Source organism: Heterodontus francisci, chromosome 2 (assembly GCF_036365525.1).
Source record: "Heterodontus francisci isolate sHetFra1 chromosome 2, sHetFra1.hap1, whole genome shotgun sequence".
NCBI lineage: Eukaryota > Metazoa > Chordata > Chondrichthyes > Heterodontiformes > Heterodontidae > Heterodontus > Heterodontus francisci.
Window position 1 is genome coordinate 117,759,020 of NC_090372.1, and position 16,563 is coordinate 117,775,582.

At 42.4% G+C, this 16,563-nt stretch overlaps 1 protein-coding gene across 1 annotated transcript in view; it reads right to left on the reverse strand.

Annotated features, from left to right (window-relative positions):
* Window positions 1–337: 337 nt before the first annotated feature.
* Window positions 338–16,563, reverse strand: part of col1a2 (collagen, type I, alpha 2) — a 59,866-nt gene continuing 43,640 nt past the window's right edge. The window contains exons 39-52 of the mRNA XM_068009944.1: window positions 16,385–16,438; window positions 12,833–12,994; window positions 12,604–12,711; window positions 10,794–10,901; window positions 10,614–10,667; window positions 10,404–10,511; window positions 10,235–10,288; window positions 9,491–9,598; window positions 9,340–9,393; window positions 9,142–9,249; window positions 3,146–3,395; window positions 2,267–2,457; window positions 1,925–2,167; window positions 338–506 (exon numbers count right to left, since the gene is read on the reverse strand). Of these exons, the coding sequence (XP_067866045.1) occupies window positions 360–506; window positions 1,925–2,167; window positions 2,267–2,457; window positions 3,146–3,395; window positions 9,142–9,249; window positions 9,340–9,393; window positions 9,491–9,598; window positions 10,235–10,288; window positions 10,404–10,511; window positions 10,614–10,667; window positions 10,794–10,901; window positions 12,604–12,711; window positions 12,833–12,994; window positions 16,385–16,438 (1,749 nt within the window). The 3' untranslated portion in view covers window positions 338–359. The remainder of the gene's footprint in view (window positions 507–1,924; window positions 2,168–2,266; window positions 2,458–3,145; window positions 3,396–9,141; window positions 9,250–9,339; window positions 9,394–9,490; window positions 9,599–10,234; window positions 10,289–10,403; window positions 10,512–10,613; window positions 10,668–10,793; window positions 10,902–12,603; window positions 12,712–12,832; window positions 12,995–16,384; window positions 16,439–16,563) is intronic.

Consider the following 16,563-nt stretch of genomic DNA (forward strand, 5'->3'; position numbering starts at 1 on the left):
CTTTAAAATAAGTATATGAGGTAGTTTAAACCTTGGGAAGCTGTGGTTTTAAACTTCCTCTTTGAAAAATATTCAAAGACTACAGATGACACTCGTTTTCACTTTCTTTTATTTACTTTCCATTATTTGTGACCTTTAGGGCAAGATTTCACCTGCAATAATCTCTTGAAATGTCCAAGTTGTTGGGAAATGCATTAAAATTGCATGGAGAAAATAATGTTCCTTTTTTTTGGATTTCCTACTTCTCTTTAAGCCCAGAACTTAAGCAAGTGGATGAGCAGAAGACATGGAATGAGTCAGCATTCAGTAAAAAATAAAAGAAAAAATGCGGAGAGTATTCTAAGTTAGCTCAAGTTCATTTATTTGAAACAGACTGGGCCAATGTCCAAACCAAATTCTTGTTCAGGGCCACCAATATCCATAGATGCAATGTCCATAAATGGCAAGCGAGATGTTTTCTGTGTTCTGTATTCAATGACTGTCTTACTCCATTCACCGGTGTGTCTCTGTTACAAGCAAAAGAGAGTGAAGGGTTATTTTGAGGCAATGCATTATGATTTATTAAAAGGATAAATGTGACATGAGTAGATATCAAGGAAAAAAGTTTTTTTTTCATTCTAAGCTAAATAGGTCACAAATGGAGCAATTTTATTGCTGTCTGAGATTCTGCTCCAGCCAGCTGCTGCTTCTTCTGGTTTTGGAGGAACTACTAACTGGGGGCATGCAGGTGAGGCCCAGGAGCTAAAATCAGCCAGGCCTCAAATGTCGAGGCCGGGTGTGGGGATGGGGTGATGGGGGTTGGGTTTGCACATGCAAGACGAGTCTTATTTTTGGCAGAGCATAATGGCACAGTTTGATTTAATTCACATGGTTCCTTCTTCAATATCCATAAAGGAATAGAAATAAGACATACTATTTAAAATATTCTTCCAGAAGTTACTGAACCCTCCAATTATTGCCTTCATGCTATGGACCTATCAAATGTTTTGAACATGTGTACGGATCTTTTTTATTTAATGTGTTTATTGTCAGTGGTAGCAGCATCTTGCTAATATATGCACAAGCTTTACTCGTGCAAATAGTTTTATATATTTCAGTTTCTTTTTGTGATTAGGATGCTTTGTTTTACAGGATATATTTAGCAAAAGTACAAAATGCCCATCATTTGATTTTCAGTTTACAGTGCCACAGCCAATCTCTGGAAAGGTATCAAGAACAGTTACCAGGATTATAGAATAAAATAGTTAGGAGCAATGAGGTAGTGAAAAGGAAGTAAAGCTTATGACATGGCCTTTACTGGAAGTGGTTAAATTAATGCAAAATGGATGTAAGGAACAGAAGTGAGAGATGGATATAGTGAGAAGGCTGGAATGTGGATGAGACAAATAATGAAATAAGTATGGCTTTTCAGACCAAATTTTCTTTCTAGAATTCAATTACTGAAAATAAACATTTAAATAATAAAGAAAAATAAAAGGTATATAATGTAAGAGAAAGAAAAGTAGTATCCTACTTTGAGAATATTTTCTGGGAATTTGGAGTTAGGAGTAATGTTCCTTGTAAAATTTTGTTGTTGGGCACAACCAGTATTTTCAATGCACGGTACCATTAAGCTATGTACAGACAGTATTTAACCTAGAACAAGACCTGTGCAGTCACTTCTAGGCTACTGCGCAGGCATGGGTGCCTGCAGCTTAGTGAGAACTTTAGTTAGGAGTATTGAAGAAATATCCACCAGTAAAAATTCAGGTCAGAGTTTACAATTTGTTTCAGTGAGATTTGTGATGCTTCATTACATTGCTTGCAGCTAAAAGAAAAATTGTGTGCAAGCAGATAATCCATTTGGTAGCTGCAGGTTTCTTACAATATGCACAGTTAGTATATTTGGACACGATTAGTATTAAAACAAGTAACCAGGACTTACTGTGCATCCATCCTCCAGAACGCTGTAAGTGAATCTGCTGTTACCTTCAGCTCGGAGTTCAACATCATTGGAACCAAGCAGAATAACTGACTTTTTCAGGTTTCCAGTCTCCTCATCCATGTATGCTACGCTGTTCTTACAGTGGTAGGTGATATTTTGTGAGGCTTCATTGGAGAGGAGGTGCAAGAAGGTCAGCTGGGTACCCATTACAAATGGAGTGATATGTTCGTCATTGTAAGTGAACTAGAAAAAAAGAGATTTAGGGTAAGATATCTGTCTCCCAATATTTCAAGTATTGTACTATACGCTGCATAGACTTTTTGGCATCTGAATTGGACTTACTTGGACACCATCATTGATAGTTTCACCAAACCATATGTGTTTCTGTTCTTTGGGAGTCTTATTATTCCACCAGTTCTTGCGTTCAATGATGTCTGGGTTAGCATGTACACAAGTCTCGCCTGATACAAAGTCGCAGTAAACTCGGATGGCATCCATGATACATCCTTGATTGGGATCGATCCAATAGTAACCTAAATTTGAGAAAGTACAGTGATAAAGCATACTTTCTTGTACCAGACCAACTCAGGTCACAGCTAGCTCTCTATAAAAACTTAGAAAACAGATGCTCAAATCTGAATTATACTTCTCATAAATGGATTTGAAATTCACAGTTTGTAAACTAAAACTTCTAGAATTTAATAAAGTAAAAAATGCTAACTAATTTATTGCTGCATTCGCCAGGAATAAACACACAAAATAATCTCTATTTGTAGTTCCAGGAGGAGGTAGCAGTGACGTATAAATGTATTTTACTTTATTCTAAATTCTTTTTATCCCAATTTTGTAGCTGTTGGCAGTCCCGTGCCACCTTGCTCAATTGATCAATTTTCATGTGAGAACTACATAATGATTGTTATAAAAGATAAAGAACATCATAATGAAATTTAGTTCACCCTCATCTGATATCTACATTTTTCCAGCAGGGATCACTGAATAGCAATCACGAATTAGAATTTTGGCCAATTTTTCTCCTCCCTAGACTAAGGACAGGGGCCAATTATAACCTTTCCTCAGTGGCTGTATTAGCTCACTCAGCACAGATCAGGGTTTGACCCTTTGACTTTCCTGGTCATTGTACCATACCACATGGTATAATTAGCAATTTTTTCCTATGACAAACCACTGATTCTCATGTAATAATTTTGTGCATGGACATACCCGACTTCCATTCTGGGTGGCTGAGTCTCAGGTCGCGACATGAGCGAGCAGGATTTTTCTTTGAGCCTTCAGGGCTGCGGATGTTCTCAATCTGATTGGTCAAAACTTTCAGTTTGGCATCAACTTGAAGATCCTTCTCTCTTACTGCAGCTGGTTGATCGGCTCTGTAATATTCAAGATCGTAACTCACTTCATAGTGACCGCCAGCAATACCTTGGGGGCCAGCATTGCCTGGTGCACCAGGAGGACCCTAAGAAAGGCAAGGTTTAGAAGTTACTTGTCTATTTTCAGTTGGCTCCCATTATATAACAAATTACTTGCTTGCTATTTTCCGTTATCACCATACAGCTCTCCTTGCATAGGTTTTCAGATGATTTTACAATTTTCATTTATTTAAAGAAATGTTGCTTTATATGTTCAGAAATAAGAGTTTATTTAAATAAGAAATAACACTGACTGACTGAGTGAGTGTTTGTCTATCTTGGGGTGGAAAGTTGGGGTAGGGAGGTCAGCAGTGCCTCTTTGGGTCCAGGTGACTCCAAGATAACATGTTTGGTGATGGATGTTCACTTGTCTGTGGCTGACTCGGTAATCAAATACCTGAACAAGACAGATCCACAGTACTCCAGGGCAGTACTATTGCCCAGTCAGCCTAGCTCACTGGAAGCTGAAATTCCTCCCTTTCTGAACTTAGTTAACCCTGCAAGCTAATAATCTGTGGATAGAGTGGTCTGGATTGACGAGCAGTGGGGAGAAGCTCAGTCATGATAAACTGTGATTTTAGCTGGTGAAACTCCATTCATGCGTACAATTCAAGGTTCCCACCCCTTAGCCTTCTTAATCTTTGCCTAAGTCCTCTGGACATAAATAAATGAAGTGTGTCCTTTTAGGAGAGAGTACCTACTCTGACTTGAGTAGACAGAAACTTTATATCTGTGACCTTTCTGCTCTCTTACCATCATCCCAAGCTTGACTCCCTCTTAGATCAGCCTACAGCTTCCCTCTGTGTCTTTCTTGGCAATCTCCAAAGTGCTCTGCAAGGTACTCAGTGTTGTCTCATGATGAGCAGCAGCCCCAATTGCTCCATCCTACTCTGTCATCGACCTTCCTGCCCAGACGGCTTGCTGAGGCTAATCTTGCCAATCTCCTTCCCATCCAACTCACCCCTCCACGTGCTATCATTGTGGACTCTGCCAGTGGATCAGCTCTCACTGCCTCTCTATGCATCTCCCCCTCGCCCCCCGCAGAATGTCCGTCCACTTGTGAATAAGGCTCTTGCCATCCATATACTTATTGTGGATGATTGCATTGACAACATGGCCTTAATGGAATAAAAGCAAGAAATGCTGGAAATACTCAGCTGGTCTGGCATCATAACTGTGGAGAGAGAAGCAGAGTTAATATTTCAGATCAGTGACCCTTCATCGGAACTTGACCTGAAACGTTAACTCTACTTCTCTCTCCACAGATGCTGCCAGACCTGCTGAGTATTTCCAGCATTTCTTGTTTTTATTTCAGATTTCCAGCATCTGCAGTATTTTGCTTTTATTTTGGCTTTAATGAAAACCTGTCTGAGGGGTGATGACACCTTTCCCCTTAATGAAGCTTCCCCGTCTGGCTATATCTTCCACTACTTGCCACTCAAGACCATCCCGGTGATGGTGTGGTGCTTAATCAGCAGATCCCACCTTGGCCTGACCCCCTACTCCTCTGGCACTTTCTCCTCCTTTGAACATCTCACCTTGTTCCCCTTACCTCTCATTTAAAATCCTCATTCTGTACCACCCTCCTAAGTGCAATAAGAGTTTTCTCACTGAGATATTTTCACTGCTTTCCTCCCTCAGCCTCTGCACCATAAGATTTCTTATCCTTGGTGATTTCATCACATTCTCTCGTTTCTGAATTCACAACCCTCTTATCCTCCCCAAATCTCTCCCTCCATGTAAACTCCCCAACTCATATTCATGGTCACCCCCTTGACCGCACCAGTTTGTGGCACAGTGGCGCAGTGGTTAGCACCGCAGCCTCACACCTCCAGCGACCCGGGTTCAATTCTGGGTACTGCCTGTGTGGAGTTTGCAAGTTCTCCCTGTGTCTGCGTGGGTTTTCGCCGGGTGCTCCGGTTTCCTCTCACAGCCAAAAGACTTGCAGGTTGATAGGTAAATTGGCCATTATAAGTTGCCCCTAGTATAGGTAGGTGGTAGGGGAATATAGGGACAGGTGGAGATGTGGTAGGGATATAGGATTACTGTAGGATTAGTATAAATGGGTGGTTGATGTTCGGCACAGACTCGGTGGGCCGAAGGGCCTGTTTCAGTGCTGTATCTCTAATCATAATCATAATCATAATCATAATCATAATCTAATCATAATCATTAATCATAATCTAATCATAATCATTAATCATAATCATAATCATACGCAGGGGAAACCTCCACCTTTGATGCCCTAGTCCCAAATAAAACAATTACTCTCTCTCCCCCGGTCGTTCCCTCTGGTATGGCCCTCATCTCCACTCCCTTAAGTCTAAGGTGTTATATAGATCCAAGCCAAATGGTGAAGAATGAAGCTAGACACAGATCCTTTAACAACATAATTAACCAAATAACAGAAGGGATGCAAACTTGAAAGGACTTAGCTATTCATCGGCAGATCTAGCTGGATCATACAAAGGACTATTGAGTCCTGCTCTCATCTATTAAAACAGTTCAATATTCCAGGATCATCTAGGAATGCAAAGATAGCCCCCGGCATCTTTTCTGTCCTGTAAAATGTCTTCTTAAATCCCTCTCCTCTGTCTCCTCCAAGCTCACCTCCAAAAAGATGTATGAGGAACTCATGGACTTGTTTGGCACCAAGACCGAGACCATCTGATCAGCTGCCTTTGCCGCGTCCTTCCCTTCTACTAGCCTACTGGGTCAAACTTCCTCTAAAGCTCCCCCCTTTCCCTAGCCCTGAACTTTCATCTTTCTCTACTTTATCTCCTATCTTCCCTCATGCCCTCTCCATGAGACCCACCTCCTGCTCTCTTGACCCTATTCTCACTAAACTGCTGAATATCTAATTTCCTCTCCTGGTCCCCACATTAGCTCATTCTTAATGGTTCTCTCTCTTCAGGTGTTGTCCCCTCTCTTTTAAAGCTGCCGTCATCACCCCTCTCCTCAGGAAACATATCCTTGACCCCACCTTTCTTAAAAACTACTCCCCCATCTCCAACCTCCCTTTTCTCTCCAAAGTCCTTGAATGTGTTGCCACCTCCCAAATCCGTGGCCTTCTTCCCTAGAATTTCATGTTTGAATCTCTCCAATCAGATTTCTGTCCCTACCACAGTACCGAAACAGTTTTTATCAGAGTCACGAATGATATCCTATGTGACTGTGACGAAGGTAATCTATTCCTCCTTGTCCATCTTGACCTTTGACATGGTTGACTACACCATCCTCCTGCAACGCCTCTCTACTGTCATCCAGCTGGTTGGGACTGCTCTTGCCTAGTTCCATTCTTATCTATCTAATCGTAGCCAGAGTATCATTTGCAATGGTTTCTTTTGCTGCTCCCGCACCATTACCTCTGGAGTCCCCCATGATTCTATTCTTGGTCCCCTCCTATTTCTCATCTACATGTTGCCCCTCAGCAACATCATCCGAAAGCACACTGTCAGTTTTCACATGTATCCTGACAACACCCAGCTCAGGCTCACCACCTCCTCTCTTGATTCCTCCAATGTTGCTGAATTATCAGACTGCTTATCTGACATTTCCACCAATTAAATATTGGGAAGACAAAAGCCATTGTTTCTTGTCCCTACTCCAACTCTGTTCCTTAGCTACTGACTCCATCCTTCTCCCTAGCAACTGTCTGAGGCTAAACCAGACTGTACACAACCTTGGTGTCATATTTGAACCTGAGATGAGCTTCTTTTTAATTCATTCATGGGATGTGGATGTCGCAGGCTAGGCCAGCATATATTGCCCATCCCTAATTACCCTTGAGAAGGTGGTGGTGAGCTGCCTTCTTGAACCGCTGCTGTCCATGTGGGGTAGGTACACCCACAGCGCTGTTAGGAAGGGAGTTCCAGGATTTGACCCAGTGACAATGAGGGAACGGCGATATAGTTCCAAATCAGGCTGGTGTGTGGCTTGGAGGGAAACTTGCAGGTGGTGGTGTTCCCATGCATTTGCTGCCCTTGTCCTTCTAGGTGGTAGAGTTTGCGGGTTTGGAAGATGTTGTCTAAGGAGCCTTGGTGCATTGTTGCAGTGCATCCTGTAGCTGGTACACACTGCTGCCACTGTGCGTCGGTGGTGGAAGGAGTGAATGTTTGTGGATGGGGTGCCAATCAAGCAGGTTTCTAACCACATACTTATGACATCACTAATACCGCCTATTTCCACCTGCATAACATCACCCGACTTCTCCCCTGCCTCAACTCATCTGCTGCTAAAACCCTCATTCATTGCTTGGTTGCCTATAGACTTAATTATTTCAATGTACTCCTGGCTGGTCTCCCACATTCTACTCCCACATTCTACTCTCCACAAACTTGGTCATCCAAAACTCTGCTGCCCGTATTCTCACTCACACCACTCCCGTTCACCTATCACCCTTGTGCTCGCTGATGTACATTGGCTCCCAGTTAAGCAACATTTTGATTTTAAAATTCTCAGCCTTGTTATCAAATCCCTCCATGGCCTCACCCCTCCCTATCACTGTAATCTCCTCCAGCCTCCCAATCCTCTGAGATATCTGTGCTCATCTAATTCTGGCCTTGTTAGCATCCTCAATTTTAATCACTCCGCCACTGGTGGTGGTGTCTTCAGTTTTTTAGGCTCTAAGCTCTGGAATACCCTCCCTACACCTCTACGCCTTTCCACCTCACTTTCTTCCTTTAAGACACTCCTTAAAACCTCCCTCTTTGACCAAGCTTTTGTGGCTAGGTGTTATATTTTGTTTTATCATGTTCCTGTGAAGCGCCTTGGGACATTTTATTAGATTAAAGGTGCTATATAAATATAAGCTGTAGTTATGTGAATTCTTAGTAGCGTGATTTGCAGATTCTTAAACTTGTGGGATTTCTATGTACACACTCACCTCACCACAAAAAAATCGGCAAGAATGTACATTTGAATATGATTAACAAATAGTAATTTGTTTATAAATTCTGGCTTATTTTTCATACTTTGATTGGGTATGCATTTTTCCAGCTCGCAGCTTGGACATCACTTCCAAAATGACTCAGTTGTTAGAACTTTCCCCTTGAGTCTGAAAATTGCAATTCAAGCTTGTTCTCAGGACTTGAGTCATAACTAGGCTGACTGAGGAAATGGTAACTCATTGGAAGGACTGTCCTTTGACTGAGATGTTAAACTGAAGATGTTAAAGATCCCATGCCACTACTTGAATAAGCAGAGTCCTCCCATTATTCTGGAACTGATTACTCCCTTAAACATTACCTAAAAAACTGATTATCCATTTTTTTGTGGGATCTTCCTCTGTGAGAGGAATCAATATTAGTACAAGTTTTCATTTTCTTTTTTTAGATCAGCTATTAAAACAACTTGGTTATATGAACAATCAGAACAGAAACTATCACCTCTAAGAGGGAATCTGGAGGTCATTATTGTGGGGTTTAATTATTCATTCAGATTGTGTTTTTTTCCCCTTCAATTTCCTCCCCTTACCTTCCCTGTTCTGATGGTGGATTCTATAAATGGTACCTCACAAAGCATCCATTCGTCTATATGGACAGTAAGTGACCATTCTTCAAGTGTGAACCTGGACAGCAATTCAGTGGCTATTTGATAATGAGGGCATCACAATTGTGCTTGATCCGTTTGTCAGCCAAAAGCCATGCACAAGTCACTTTGCAGCAGATTGGACCAGATCTGTAGGGTTCAATGTCACATTTCACCATGCCATTGACGCACTAGGGAGGTGGCCCTTGTACTGCATTTAAAAACTTTAAAAATACTGTCGTCCCCTTATAAATTTCAACTTACTGTAGGACCGTGATCACCAGGACGTCCACGATGACCAGCGGGACCCATAGGACCAGGATGTCCGGATGCACCGTCTTTGCCAGGAGGACCAGAAGGACCAGCTGGACCCTGTATGGAAACAACATAGCAGTTTAACCCACCATCTCAATTGCAAATGACTGATCAGTAGAATGCTCAAACGGATATTTATTTACTCACCCTTGGGCCAGATGGACCGGCAGGACCATGATTACCAGGTTCACCAGAAATACCCTATCAAGAAAAAGAAATCAATTAGGAATTTTGTCACCAAGAACAATAGAACAAAGATTGAAGGGGGGAAAATTCAAGAATAATAAAGATTACTTACAGAAACGCCAGGAAGACCCTGCAAGCCACCAGGTCCTCTTAATCCTTTCAAGCCTCTGACACCTGCAAAACCAGTTTCACCCTTTTCTCCACGTGGACCTTGAGGGCCCTACAAAATAAACAATAAATTTACTTAATTGTTGATATCATATGAAAAAGAAACAGAACAAAATTACAAAGAAAGACTCCCAATAGGACCCTACTTTTAGAAGTAGTGGGTGAAAACAGAAGTAATAGCTCTGGGACTAGCTGCCAGGTTCTGCTGTTGGAGAACAGCAGAAGGAAACTCTTGAGGCACAATCCAATCATATCTACAATAAAAAGGACACTTAGCTGTTGGCCTTTCTTTGCCTTGCTGTCATACCAAGCCCTTCAGTTTAAGTGGGATTCTAGTGCAAAGCTCAGTGGCAGATTCTTGGAGTACAGTTGTAGGTGACTATCTTTTTGAAGATTAGCAGAGAATATTGAGGTGGGAGAGCTGGAAATGCCCATTCCCATATCATTATAATGCCAATGTTGGATCTGTGATTTATTGTAGATGCAGATCCTGATTTTTTGGCAAAGCCCCAGAAATCTCCATGCAACATAAACCTCAACATAACTGGTTCTCCGACCCTCCTCCTCTTCGTAGCACCTGTGAAATAATCATTTTCCCAGGCATAGGGGGAAACACCTTGAAGCCTAAATCATCTAACCTTTCTCTATTAATATGAATGATATTACAGCTGCTTGAACATGTACTCACAGCAAGACCTCTTGGACCCATTTGACCAACAGGACCGGTTGAACCTGTAGCACCCTTATGTAAAAGGGGAAATAAAGAATTATTTTTATTTATAAAATACAAAATGCAAGACTTAAATCTACTAATACACACCTCCTTGTTTGAAAGCAAAATAAAATTCTAAACTTACAGCCTCGCCACGGTTGCCAGACTTGCCAGCGGGACCTGCATGACCATGGGCACCAGGTTGACCAACCGCACCAACTGAGCCAACCCTGCCAGGATCACCACGTTCACCCTGAATACAGAAGTAAAAAACAGTTAATCATTCAAGAAGATATGTGGTATTCGGTCAAAAACCTATAACCCTATTGAGGATAGATGTTATGACTGCACATACCTTAGATCCAGGGAGTCCACCACGACCAGGAGGACCATCACTGCCAGGATTTCCCTTAAAAGCAAAACAGAAAGGAAGAGAAAGGATCATGCAATGTTGTATACCCATAATTATTTACCCATTTATGTTATCATGTACATAATAACAAGACTGGCAATATTGACGTATTCATTCACTTACATCGCGACCAGTTTCACCATTTGGACCAGACAGACCACCAGGACCGACAGCACCAGATGAACCACGGGAACCCTGAGGTCCTGCAGGACCTGTTGCACCAGGTAGACCCTAGAAATAAATAACAAATAAGATTAAATGCAGAAGAAATCTCTTCGGGCTGGATTTTATGGCCCCCCCCCTTCCACCCCGAGATGAAGTTGGAGGTGGGGGGGCCCATAGAATCATGACGGGAGGCAGGGAGTGGAGGGCCCATTGCTGCCCTGTCACCAAGCGATTTTGCTGAGGTTGGGATAGGCTGGTGACATATAATAATATAGGCCTTTTGTTCTGGATAATAATTGTAATGGTAACATATTTGAAATAAATGGTCTAGAAGGAAAAACATAAAGACTGATTCCATATTTAGGAATTCCTGGAGAAGAACACATTGAGTGTTTTTCAAGGAATTCCAGATATGCGGCCCATGATTTTTTTTTTATCCATTAAATGAATGGACAGGAAATCAGGGCTGCAGATTCATGATTTCCCAACCAGGGCTACGTGCGGATGCTGCTTCCCGCTGCAGAAACCGCCCAATATTTCCAACTTGAACATTTAAAAATTGGACAATCGAGACCTGCTTTTAGCTCTGTACAAGTGGATGGGTTTTGAATGAGTTAAAATCTCCCCCGAGGTGTTCTATTTGCACTCATTGAAAGAACTAACAGATATGACCAGAAAATGAAAGAGCAACAACCCACCCCAAAATCCCATTGTGAGGAACAACCCAACCTTAAAACCACTTGCTCTGTCTGATGAGCCTAAACCAACAGCCTTGCTAAACAAAGCTTTGCTCGCACACTTGAGGGATAATGTTCCATGTCTACTTTCTTGCTGGGAATCCTCAGGTGTTGTGAACACATGAGAAAAAGGGATATAAATTTATATAGTACGTCTCGCAATTGAAGAATCTCCCAATGTACTTCATAAATTAATTGAAGTGTAGTTGCTGTTGCTTTTGTAGACAAATGTGAGAGCTAATTTGCACTTAGCAATATCCTACAAACAGTAAGTGAGACAGATGACCGATTTTTGGTACTATTGGCTGAGAGATGAATATAGATCAGCTCACTGGCGGGGCACCAATAAAAAAGTGCCACAGGATCTTTTACAGTCACCTGTACAGGGAATGGGACATCGCTTTAATGACATCTTCGACAATGCAGTACTCCCTCTGTACTGCAAGTATCATAGTTAAAAATTTCAGGCTTGCACAAGTTTCCAGCCATTTAAACAAACAAGTTTCCAATGTGCTTTCCTGGTGAGTGAGGCTCCTTGCTGGGAATTAGACTCAGAAAGCTAGCCCTTTAATGTACATGTGTAAAATATTAATGTAGGAAAAGGTATTTAAACAAATTTCAAACTGACTAAAACAGATATATAAATGGAGTTTCTTGTTCTGTATTTCAAACTAATTTGTATTGAAATTAAGCATAGTGGAAATTCTTCAAATCTTACCTCTCTCCTACAACATACAGGCTTTTAAAATCTAAATTTGTTCGCACCTAATCATAGCTTTTTGATTTATCTTGTTTCCTCTCTTATTCTTTTCAACATTTATATTGGTTTCTGAATATAAATATTAAACAACATTCAAGTTGAATATATTGTCACCTCTGCAATATTTCTAAAAGTATGGTCTGAGCTGATAATACATTATATTGTATTTGTTCCAAGTAGATACATGGAAGCCATGAACATACCATGGCACTACTTAACTAAACTGTTAACTATTTCAGAAGATACTGTTTGATAAAAGTGTTGTACTTACATTTGGACCTGAGATACCTGGGAGACCTTGCTCACCTCTTGCACCTGGAAGACCAAATGAACCTGCTGAGCCAAGAAGTCCATGAGGACCAGGGATGCCTGGAGGACCCTGTAAAGACATATCAAAATAAGTGCATAAGTAATAATGTGTTTATTGAAGGAAGTAATGGAAATTCAAAAGTTATATGTCCATTAAAAAGAATCTTTCCTACTAGTTCAAAGTAACTTACAGTAGGACCTGATTCACCGGGTGCACCCCTCTCTCCATGTGCACCAGCTAGGCCAGAAGGACCTGATGGACCTGAACGACCTTGTGGACCTGAATCACCTCTTGGACCTTGTGGGCCAGAATTACCCATTGGACCAGAGGGACCAGTGATACCTTGAGGACCCTGTAAAAGCACAATGCATTAATCACATATATTTATATTCTTGATTACACCTTTTGATGCCTGCTGATATAACATATTTTCTATTGTTCTCTCCTGAATAGAACATGTATAAAACCTGCTTTTTGTCCTGTTAGCAAAACAAGCCTTCACAGCTCTATTATATGGTGTATATTCAGAGCATGCATTCTAGAAACCACACATGGGCCTCCTCTGCTATTGTATGAACTTTGGTGAGACATATTCAGATAGAAGTCTCCATGGATATGATAATCTCAAAGGATAAATACTAGAACTCTTTACAATGTGGTCTTAAGACAATCTTAAATTTGCATGGTCAATTCCATGATTATTTAACAATGAATAATTCAAGCGGGGACAAGAACCATGAAATAAAAAAGGGCAGATACTGGAAACACTGAGCAGATCAGACAGCAAAGGTGGAGAAATGAAGCTAGGGCTAATGTTTCAGGTTTATGACCATTTGTCTGAATTAACAAAGAATCATAGAACTGAATGTTAACCCTACCTACCTTTCCCCACGGATACTGTCTGACTGCTGAGTTTTCTGTTTTGTTTCAGATTTCCAGTATCTGTGGTATTTTGCTTGTTGACAAGAAACAAGATATTGGCATCCTGCTCCTCAAGCTCCTTATTTTCATTTTACCCTTCCTCCACCCTGACGGAACAGCCTGACATAGTCATACTCACGGAACCATACCTTACAGACAATGTCCCAGACACTGCAATCACTATCCCTGGGTATGTCCTGTCCCACAGGCAGGACAGACCCAGCAGAGGTGGCGGGACAGTGGTCTGCAGTAGGGAGGGAGTTGCCCTGGGAGTCCTCAACATCGACTCCGGACCCCTCATAGCATCAGGTCAAACATGGGCAAGGTAACCTCCAACTGATTACCACCTACCGCCCTCCCTCAGCTGATGAATCAGTACTCCATGTTGAACACCACTTGGAGGAAGCACTGAGGGTGGCAAGGGCACAAAATGGACTCTGGGTGGGGGACTTCAGTGCCCATCACCAAGAGTGACTCGGTAGCACCACTACTGACCAAGCTGGCCAAGTACTAAAGGATATAGCTGCTAGACTGGGTCTGCGGCAGGTGGTGTGGGAACCAACAAGAGGTAAAAAAAAATTTTTTGACCTTGTCCTCACCAATCTGCCTGCCGCAGATGCTTCTGTCCATGACAGTATTGGTAGGAGTGACCACCGCACAGTCCTTGTGGAGATGACGTCCCGCCTTCACATTGAGGATACCGTCCATCGTGTTGTGCGGCACAATCACTGTGAAGTCCCCAGCATTACAGATGCCAGATTTAGCCAATTCGATTCACTCCGCGTAATACCAAGAAACGACTGAAGGCACTGGATACTGCAAAGGCTATGGGTCCTGACTATATTCCGGCAACAGTACTGTAGACCTGTGCTCCAGAACTTTTCGCACCCCTAGCCAAGCTGTTCCAGTATAGCTACGACACAGGCATCTACCCGGCAATGTGGAAAATTGCCCAGGTATGTCCTGTACACAAAAAGCAGGACAAGTCCAACCCGGCCAATTACCGCCCCATCAGTGTACTCTCAATCATCAGTAAAGTGATGGAAGGTGTAATCAACAGTGCCATCAAGCAGCACTTGCTTAGCAATAACATGCTCAGTGATGCTCAGTTTGGGTTCCGCCAGGGCTACTCAGCCCCTGATCTCATTACAGCCTTGGATCAAACAAGGACAAAAGAGCTGAATTCAAGAGGTGAGGTGACAGTGACTGTCCTTGACATCAAGGCAGCATTTGACTGAATATGGCATCAAGGAGCCCTAGCAAAGCTGGAGTCAATGGGAATTAGGCGGAAAACTCTCTGTTGGTTGGAGTCATACCTAACGCAAAGGAAGATGGGTGTGGTTGTTGGAGGTCAATCATCTGAGCTCCAGAACATCACTGTAGGAGTTCCTCAGGGTAGTGTCCTAGGCCCAACCATCTTCAGCTGCTTCATCAATGACCTTCCTTCAATCATAAGGTCAGAAGTGGGGATGTTCGCTGATGATTGCACAATGTTCAGCACCATTCGTGAATCCTCAAATACTGAAACAGTCCATGTAGAAATGCAGCAAGACCTGGACAATATCCTGGCCTGGGCTGATCAGTGGCAAGTAACATTTGCGCCATACAAGTGCCAGGCAATGACCATTTCCAACAAGAGAGAATCTAACCATCTCCCCTTGACATTCAATGGCATTACCATTGCTGAATCCCCCACTATCAACTTCCTAGGGGCTGCCATTGACCAGAAACTGAACTGGAGTAGCCATATAAATACTGTGGCTACAGAGCAGGTCAGAGTCTAGGAATCCTGCGGCGAGTAGCTCACCTCCTGACTCCCCAAAGCCTGTCCACTATCTACAAAGCACAAGTCAGGAGTGTGATGGAATACTCTCCACTTGCCTGGATGGGTGCAGCTCCAACAACACTTCAGAAGCTCGACACTGTCCAGAACAAAGCAGCCCACTTAATTGGCACCCCATCCACAAGCATTCACTCTCTCCAACACCGATGCACAGTGGCAGCAGTGTGTACCATCTACAAGATGCACTGCAGCAACGCACCAAGGTTCCTTCGACAGCACCTTCCAAACCCGTGACCTCTACCACCTCGAAGGACAAGAGCAGCAGATGCATGGGAACACCACCTCCTGCAAGTTCCCGTCCAAGTCACACACCATCCTGACTTGGTACTATATCGCCGTTCCTTCACTGTCGCTGGGTCAAAATCCTGGATCTCCCTTCCTAACAGCACTGTGGGTGTACCTACCTCACATGGACTGCAGCGGTTCAAGAAGGCAGCTCACCACCACCTTCTCAAGGGCAATTAGGGATGGGCAATAAATGCTGGCATAGCCAGTGATGCCCACATCCCACGAATGTGTAAAACAAAATTAAGCTAGCAGTCTAACCCAAGGCAAAATTCACTCGAGATAGGTAGAGTTCTATAACAAACATCTGTGTGATGTTAATTCAGTCTCCGTTGGTTGAGAGTTGAGATACCGGTGAACACATAATGTTGAGGATAGCTGCAAATAGTGACATATTCAATCAATTTATCTTTCCTAATTAACCTCAAATCCAATTTTCAGTAATTAAACACAGAATTACCTTGTGCTGAGGTATGATGGGTACTAGTGTGGAACTTACAACATAAACCTTCAGTCTAGATTTGCTGTTCAAAATACCAATCCCCAAAGTTATCACTGTACAATGAAAAAATATTGCCCTTTACACCAGAAGACAAATATTATTGTTACATTAACTCTTGCCATTTGAATGCTGTGCATCAGATTCGTCATAGTGTCAAAGTTAATTACTAAACATTAGGAAAAAATACTTACTGCTGGACCTGGAGCACCTGCTCTACCAGCAGGACCTGGGAAACCTGTCATACCCTAGAAAAAGTAAAGCAGTTGGTGAAATTAGTTATTTATATGCCAAGCCACATTACTCAAGTTGAACTCAACTTGAACTCAAGCAATAGGGACAGGACTAGGCTTTACCACCTCTCGATCTGCTC